The sequence below is a fragment of the Gavialis gangeticus genome, unplaced genomic scaffold (genome assembly GCF_001723915.1).
Source record: "Gavialis gangeticus isolate Ggan-Ray unplaced genomic scaffold, GavGan_comp1, whole genome shotgun sequence".
Lineage (NCBI taxonomy): Eukaryota > Metazoa > Chordata > Crocodylia > Gavialidae > Gavialis > Gavialis gangeticus.
This window is the reverse complement of record NW_017729012.1, coordinates 5,025,524-5,034,584: the sequence shown is the minus strand read 5'-3', so window position 1 is coordinate 5,034,584 and position 9,061 is coordinate 5,025,524. Positions and strand designations below refer to the sequence as shown.

The 9,061-nt window shown below is 37.1% G+C and overlaps 1 protein-coding gene across 7 annotated transcripts in view; it reads right to left on the bottom strand.

Moving 5' to 3' along the window:
• Positions 1-8,786, bottom strand: part of SYNRG (synergin gamma) — a 54,165-nt gene extending 45,379 nt beyond the window's left edge. For 6 of the 7 annotated variants that reach the window (XM_019511084.1, XM_019511086.1, XM_019511087.1 and 3 more), the window contains exons 1-5: positions 8,748-8,786; positions 7,406-7,524; positions 4,123-4,253; positions 3,638-3,743; positions 2,461-2,572 (exon numbers count right to left, since the gene is read on the bottom strand). In XM_019511084.1, coding sequence (XP_019366629.1) covers positions 2,461-2,572; positions 3,638-3,743; positions 4,123-4,253; positions 7,406-7,524; positions 8,748-8,784 — 505 coding nt within the window. In that variant the 5' untranslated portion in view covers positions 8,785-8,786. Of the gene's footprint in view, positions 1-2,460; positions 2,573-3,637; positions 3,744-4,122; positions 4,254-7,405; positions 7,525-8,747 lie in introns of those variants that run through there. The other variant, XM_019511090.1, reaches the window with a different exon arrangement.
• Between the last annotated feature and the right edge of the window lie 275 nt (positions 8,787-9,061).

Below are 9,061 nucleotides of genomic sequence, written 5' to 3'. Positions count from 1 at the left end.
ATATATAAACCGTTCATGGAGCATGTGTATATATATATAAAAAACTCTCTCTCTCTCTCTCTCTCTAGATATAGATATAGACAGAGTTCTACCTCATATATATAAAACTGTTCACGGAGCATGGCCTATGAAATAAATATATATTTCATAGGCCATGCTTTGTGAAGGTCAGACACTAAGTCAAATACAACATGTCTTTTGTTGCCTGTATTTACATATATTTTAACCTACACAATTATCCCCTCGTGGTTCCATTTCGATGCCGCTTAACAGTACAGCTAACACAAACCATTCCAGCAAATCTAATTTTCAAGAAGAAGCAGGTCATGCATTGTTCCACACACAGCCTATCTATACTAGATAGGGCACCTCCAACCCCCTAGCCCATCTTGTGTCCCCCAACATATGACCAAAGTTTCTAGTTCCATATTATTCAAGCTAACTAAAAGCTGGTCTTTAATTAAAAACCTAGGCACCCAATTTTTTACCAGTCTCATCAAGCAGTTTTTTAAGGCAGGCTTCAATAGTGTAAGTTTTCTGCTTAGCTAAAGGAAAACCTCCACAGGGGTCAAAACGGACGTACATTAAAACACACAAAAGGCTGCTTTTGAACAAGTTGCCTTGGAAGAAAAAATTAAATGGTGGGGGGGAATTACAAGAGGCTGCAAGCATGCTTTTCAGAAGTGATTCACCATAATGGCACCACTTCATTTCACAATGCTGTCTGCACTAGTGGATGTTTCCTTAAATGTCCTGACCATTAAGAAGTAGCACCAAAGTTGCATGGTCATTGGTTCAATGGGGGAAATTCTGTGGAAAGGTAGTTTCACAGGAGTAAAACGGTCTGCTTTTTTCAGGGGGGTGGGGGAGAATGACATAATTCTCTTCCATCCATGGACTGTTTAAACCTTGTCTTATGCACTGCTGAATATCAAAATGCTCACATCAGAATTTCAAATCCTATATTTTTAATCATTTGCATGAGGTTATTGAACTAGTCTAGACTGTCTGCAGTTTAAAAAAAACAAAACAAAACCCTGTTTCCCAAGTCTGGATTCTTGTGACTGCCTTATTTATCTCAAGGACTTCACGTTCAAGAACACCATTAATCCCTTTAACCAGAGTTTCAAGTTTCAACAGAAAGCTACTGTATATGATATCTTTTGATTTTTTCATTTAATATAATAGTAGTTTATTTGTCATCTCTTTCTTACAATGATTTCCAGTTCTCATAATCAACTTAACATGCCATGACCCAGATGCATTGCAGCAACCTACAAGCTCAGTAAATACGAGATACACCAGTTGTTATTCTACTATACCTCCCATGAGAACTTGGAACTCTCTATATTCTCAACCTGTTGTTTGAAATTAGGTCTGACTAAAACAGATGCGACAAATCTCATAGGTGCAGACACAGAACAAACAGATTATCCTTTTTTCCACCCTTATCACTGGTTTATCTATTTGGGCTAATCATCTTCGTTCAGATTAATGCTATCACCTTTTGCTGCTGCTGTAGTAAGATAGCGTTTTGCCAAAGACAGCATAGTATTCCTTAACAAAAAAGGCTTCATGTCTTGTGTTGATGTTCTCTACAGTTTACTGTAAATGCACGTGTGTCCAGAACAGCCACATTTTTTTTTTTTAAATGTGCCAATCTGCATTCTGCTCCTAGAACACTTGTGGAAAGTCACAAGATGTTAAGGTTGACAATGAATCTCCACTCATATGGACACTTTCCTACTGGTTCAACAGTCAGTTGTTCTTAGATGAACTTGCAAGCAATTTCAAGATCTACAAGAAACAGCAGTCACAAAGAAGACACAGCGATTATAAATTTCATCTGAGGACAAGCTAGCCAAATGAGGCTTCATTTCAAGGAGAACTAAGGACTCAGAAACCTTACAACTATTTTTCCCCCTATTTGGAGAAAATCTTTTGTATCAAAGTGCTAACAGAGTCATTCCTCAGAAGAGGGACTCAAAAAAAATCTTTTAAATTTTGCCACACCTAGAAAACTGCATCCAAGCACACTATTACAGAATCCTGAAATAATTTACAAATGTTTTGATAATGCTTAACACTTACATAGCACTTTCCAACTTCAAAAGCACTTTACAAACACTAATTAGTTCTTTGGTAAAAAAAAGAAACTCAGCTATCACATTTAGAACAGCAACATACAAAAGGAAGGTAGTGGGTTCTGTCTTGGCACTCATGTGAGACTTTACATTAAAGATTTAATTTAAAAACACCAAAATTTTTATAATCTGTAAAAACGTAGCTTTCAATCATATGCTTTACAATGTATAATGCATCTGCCATGAAACCTCAGCTCACCAAAAAATCATAGATAAACATTGGTACAGCTCACACTATCAAAATACAAAAATACGTTTCCTCAGACAGGAAGCAGCATAACATTATAGCATTATTTTTAGTTGGAAAATAAAATACCTGGCTTTTTGGGATGTGATGCTGGAGTGGGGTGCATTTTAGCATCTCTGGAAAACCCATCTAAGTTTCCTTTAATGGCTTCCAAAGCATCATCTCGGCTCTTCTCACCTGCCTGAAACACGATATGACAGATACTTTTTAAAACGGAATTGCAGAGTATCCTTTCAACACTCACACCTCTTTATTCTGAAGAAATATATATAAACTAGATTTTTTTTTAAACAAATCCTGCTAAGTTCTGTGTTCTCCAGTAACAATTACTGAAAAGCATAACACAAACTCCTTTACTTAAAACAGAATTTGTTCAACGGTCTGCATTATGGCAACAAAGGTTCTTCTTCCACAGAAATCTTCATGTGCTTTTCAAGGAATGACAAGAGACAACAAGCCTAAACTCTGAAATCCTCTGCTCAACAAGAATAATTTTATTCACTAAAACTGAAAAACAACTTTAGAGCAGAGTCAACTAACAAATGCACTGAAAAACTAATATTGTTATATATTATAGAAAGCTAACTTGTTCCCAAACAACATATATGGGGTTTGATTACTTATTTTTTCCAGGGCGCATCTTCACATTCATTAATGCACTGTACTGTATTACAAACGCATTAGATTAGTACCTGAAATAACAGGTACTAATTTAATGTGCCGTAATTGGCGCTACTACGCATTAGTACAGGCGAGCGCTTTGTATGTGACATTTAATGTCGATTAGACTAATCTACTGCGTATTAGCAGGGTTTTTGCCAGCTGCACTAATACACAGCAGAATTAATCCAATGGGTATCAAGCGTCTTGTGTAGATGCACCCCAGGATTGGACAATTCATTATGCAACACCAAATTTCTTGTTTTGTTTACACAGCATCAATAGTGTGCAGAGTTAAGTGTATCAGATATTTTCTAGGCAGACAAGTTTTTTTTAGTTGGTTTAATAAAAGATATCAGATTTACCCAAACAGTTGGAAAAATTCTTCTTTGCAAGCTTTCAGGTACCTACACTCTTCTTCAAGTATTTTCTAGAAGTTTAATACAAAAGGCTATTGAATTTAGTAACTCAGATTGATTTCAACAGGTTTCAGATTAGGTTAGGAAGTCTATATACATAAGAAGAATTTACTTCTGCCCTAATACACAAAAAGCCATCATTTTTAAAAACATTACTCAGGGTGTACCTTCGGTTTTACACTGCTTAGGAGTCTCAACTTTTGTTTCTGCTCTTCAAATTGGCGTCGTTTTCTTTCTTCTTCCAAGAATTTTTGCTGGTGCTCAAATCTTTTCCTAGAGCAAAATATCAAACATGCTAATTAAGCAGAGTGATGACAATTTTTATGCTCACCTTGTCAGAGATCATTTGCGTTTCACATGCCTTCCCTTTTTAATTTAAATGTTCTCGAGCACACTTCTCTCCTATCTCATTAAATGGGTAAAAAAACCCCAACCAAAACCAAACAACAACAAAAAAACCCAACTATGATCTACTGTATACAAGGCATACATATCAGACACAATGAAATAGTCTCCAATAACTTCAAAAGTTTTTTTTTTTTAAGAATCCTAATGGGTTTTGAAGAAAAATTATCTAAGAGGATGGTAGGTATGACACTGAACCAGTTGGCAAATGCCTTCCCAATGCCAGAAGTAGGAAAGCCTCACTTACTGTTGTTCTTCTGCAAATTGTTTCTGCATGTCAGGGGTGTATTGTGGAGCAGCTGGACGCATTCCTAAGAAAGGAGCCTGTCCCATGTAAGGCATTCCAGTTGCTGACATAGGTCCTAGGGGCATGCCACCCTATAACAATAACATAAATCTAATGTGAAGCTCTGATTTTATGTACAGCGGCATATGTATCTGGTATCTGCACTGTACCAGGCTCGGAACTAACTAGAGGCCATGAAATTAGAGCATCACCTCTGTATTTGGGCAATGGATCACCATGGACAGCCTAGATGCTGCAGGAAAAAAGAGATGGTTATTGAGTAGGTGGCACTCTTTGTCAGTATGGAGCCAATGGCCCTACTTCAGATTTGAGAGCATGCTGGTCTTTTGGAGAAATGAAAAGTCACCATCCAGACTAAGCGATTTAAAAATCCATGAATACTCTTGAGAGAGTAAAGTGCCCTGTCCCGCAGTCTCCCCTCTTCCCCTCTGACCTCATTATTAACTGTTTTATTCTTTCCTTCCCATCATAAATGACAGTGTGCGTCTCTGCTGTTTTAAAATATTCAAATGCCAGCAGTGCCTGTGCGTTGTACCACGGGTATAAAATAATTCCTAGACACACAGTATGAATAAAGTTTGTCAGTTACTTTGGGAATTCAGCTGGGTGGAAAGAACATATAAATATAGGCACATGCAATTATATAATATGACAGATCATAGAATCAGAGAGAGGTAGGGCTGAAAAGGACCTCCACAGATCAGCTAGTGTTACCCCCTCCTTGAGGCAGGATCATCCCTATCCAAACCCATGGAGAAAAAAAATTCCCTAATGTTTTCACTGCCTTGGCAAATATACATAAATCTGGCAGTGTGAAGAAATGTTTTCCTTCTTTAAACATTATGCCAGTATTTTATACTTATTCCAGTAACCAGTTCCAGAACTATTATATTTTCAATTGAAACAAACATTCATTGGTTATTGAGGATTAACATGAAAATATGGGTTACACACACAGATGGGTGTCCAACACATTTTCAATAAGATCACACCAACAACACTTGCTTACAGTTTACTATACTCAGCAAAACTGTTTTCTAAACATAATGTCTATTTAGGTAACTGAAGCGTTTTAGATGTCTACGTTTTAAGCCATCCCACAAACCTAATATTTTATTAGAGATTTAGTCTCAACAACATTAAAACATCCTAGGGTGATGTGGTCCTTCTTAGCCCTAGTGCTCAAGCTTAGAAAGTGTTGCCAGTATAGTTAAGAGCAAGGGAAGAAAAACATACCCCTAACCAACGTAAATATATTGGCAAAACTCTTACTGTAGATGCAAATATACTAGCAAAAACAACAACAAAAAACCCACCCCTTTTTGCCAGTATACCTTCTTCCATGTGGAGTAGTAGTACAAGATGTTAGCCATAAAAAGAGTTCTGCTGTCACACTCTGCATGCATGCTTGGAGGTTTGCTAGTCTGAGTATACTGGTACAGTTATAACCAGCAAACCCTTCCTAACATAAGTAAGGCCTTAAATGAAGCTCTGGCTATTACCATTAGTGTCACATTCAAGACAAAATAAAGCTAGAGCAATAAATTGCTTTTATCCTCTTAATCTATTTTTAACCAGCTGCTACAAAAAACATCTTTCCGCTGAAGTTTTGTAAACCTCACTATCCATTACATTAATCCATTACAAACAAAATCAAAAAAATATTGTTAAAAGGCCTTGCAAAAAACATAATTAAATTCAGTTAGATAAATTCATTCGTGTACTTTTGATTAAGTGTTGATATAGTTAGTACAGCTAAGCCATTGAAGATTTATATATAAGGGTGGTGAATGCTAAAGGTCGGTACTATTTTCTCCAAAAATAAGCAAAATCAGAGTTTCAAATTCCTCACATTATGGCTTACACCATGCTGTAATCTTACTTCTCAGCAACTGACTATATAAAATGCATTTATTCTTCACATGTAACGGGAAAAAAACCCTGAGAGGATTATGAGCAGTTATGTAGAAGGAAAGTTATTACACTATGCAAAAAGAGAGAGAAATTAAAGACAAAACCACAGGGAGAACAACAATTTAAAAAATTGATAAGACAGAGGAAATTAAGCTTAAATAAATTACCAAAATAATTGCTGCTTTTTGAGCAAGGAACTTTCATGAATTTATAAACTGCTATATCTCTTTACCATATTCCACAGATAGCCACCATACATAACCGAGAGAGAAAAAATAAATCAGAACTCATTGCATTTCCCATGACTGCCAATATAATAAACACAACCAATGAAGCTTTCCATAAAGAACTCACTTAAAATACCACAAAATATACTGCTTTGACAGAAAGTGACTAGATAAGAATAAACACACTGAAAGGGAAGGAAGAATGAAACAAAAGAAAGGTTAAAATGCAAAAAGGAGTATGCTGCGTGAGTTCTAGATCATAACAACTATTAAAGGATGCAGCATTACTACTAATTGTTAAACCTTGCTGTAGGCACCATCAGAAGTACCTAACAAGAGGGCTTATTTTGCAACGTCTTGCTGACAGATTTGTTTCCATGACTGCTCAGTGCCTTATTTCTTCCTGAAGGAAGGGTCTTCGTGTTTAGAACAATAATAAGTACAAGTAGCAAGAGTCCAGGGTTGTAATAATATGGAGTAACCAATAATATCAGAGTTATTCTAAATGTTACTAATAGTGTTCTTCCCACCCCCCCCGCCGTACTCTGCTAGTTTTCCTCGCTACAGTGGTGAGTAATACATGCCAAACTCCCACCCTCAAATCCCCATTATATTGAATATAGCTAATAGCAGTCTTTTCTGCCCAAGTGCAGGGGGGCTGGACCCAATGATCTTATGTGGTCCCTTCCAGCCCCTAACATCTATAAATCTATGAATTATCCAGATCACAGTGAAACTTGCACAGTTCCATAAAAATTAGGAACATTATAAAGTATTTTCACGGAGATTGTGCTGCTAATGCAACTTATAAAAATCAGCAGGCTAGGAGTTATATTCCACCTTTTTATTTTCAGATCACATCCTAGAATCACAAAGTTGGAAGGACCTCAAGGGTGTAATCCTGCCAGTGTAATCCCCTGCATAAAAGTAGTATAGCTGCAGTTAGACTCGGGATAACAGGGTCCAAGACACTTTCTTGGCGAACATAGGTGGCTGCCAATATACACACACACACACACACACACACAGTCAGACATCCACTTCATTTCCCATCTACAGAAGCAAAATGTCAACTCACATACCTGCATGGTCATAGGTCCAGGAGGCATCTGAGAGCCATAATTCATTCCCATCATGCCTGGCATATTGGATTGCATGACGGACACCATTGGAAAACTTTGCTGTTGCATGGGAATCAAACCTAGACAAAGCAAATTAATACTGATTAAAGTTCCTGATCTGTTTGAAAGCCTTTCCTCAAACAGCACAAGCAGTAACAGACACGCAGCATATGGGGATGTTCGCATTTTAAGGAAAGAAATATTATAGGGAATCCTCAGAAATTAGCCAAAGGAACCCTTCACTCATACTAATCATTCTTTAAAAAGAACCCTGAGGGTTTCTTCCCTTTGATTTTTTTGGACTATAATTCCCAAAAATAATTGCTCTAAATAGCCAGAGTGACTTGTCCTCATCTGTCTCCAGCACCCTCCTGAAGAGGTTATTCAGATAATAGTCTTTAAAAAGGCGAAGATTTTACATTCTCAGTTGGCTGGACAATTTGCATGTATGCAAGGGTAGTTAATCCAAAAAACTAGTTTATCCTGATAAAATATCTTTGAATCACAGGTTGATTTAGACAAGCCAGACAGCAGCTTATTAAGTCATTGACTAAAACAAAAGGAATTAACGGGGAGATGTTATAACATAAAATTACATTATCTTGGCAGACACAGACCAATTCTAGACACATTCACTAGCAGCATTCCTGCAAAATAATTAACTGTACATAATTTTTGTTTACAAGAACAACTGCCTCTGGAAACACCAGTGAAACTTCAGCTTGCCATTCTAAAGCTAATCAGTGTTTAGCAAATGGAATTTTTTTTATAAAAGTTTGTCTAGCCCTCCTTCATTTGTAATTATTTAAATACAGTAGTATGGAATAAAAAAAAAAAAAAAAAGAGAGAGAGAAAACAAAGGGATTAAGGTCAAGGCTTAGGTGTCTTATTAATATTTTGTATTTATGTCATGCCTTTTATCCAAGGATCTCACACCCTTGCAACACCTACAATACAGGTATACCAACTGGTATATTTAAATCCAGAACAAGGAGAACGCAGACTCAGTGACAGATTCAGGACTCCACAGCCCTGCTCTAACCTACCGCAACATCCCTCGCCCCCATAAGATCCAATAAGTTAAATGGGAAAACTGCAAACAAAGATGTATGACTCAGCTTAGCAGTACTATTTAAGAGGGAAAAAGGTAAAAAACATAACCAGCAGGCATGCTTATTCTTCGCAATATTAAGGTTCAAGAGAGAATACAAAGTTACTGTACATGTGATGTAAGGTGTTTAACATTAACTTTCACGCAAAGAAAGGGGCACAAAGGTGTTCAGCATCTGAAGTTGATTCATACCTTGAGGAGGGCCAATACTGCCTGCTACAGGGAACATGAAGCTGGAAAAGAAACCAAAAGAACGGGCATGAGTCAACAACTTCATAATTCAATACAGTATTTGAGCAATTATCCAAACATAAGGAATACAAGAGCTGTGCCATGTCATCAGTTCCCACTGTGATACAATAACCCAAACTGTGCCATTCACCTGGCTGACAAAGTCCATACAAATTGCAGCAAATTAAAATCAACCAGGGTGGCCTCCTCCTATACAAGGAAATGGACAATTGCTACTGATGGGCATCACGAAGGATTCTCCTGACTTAATCCTG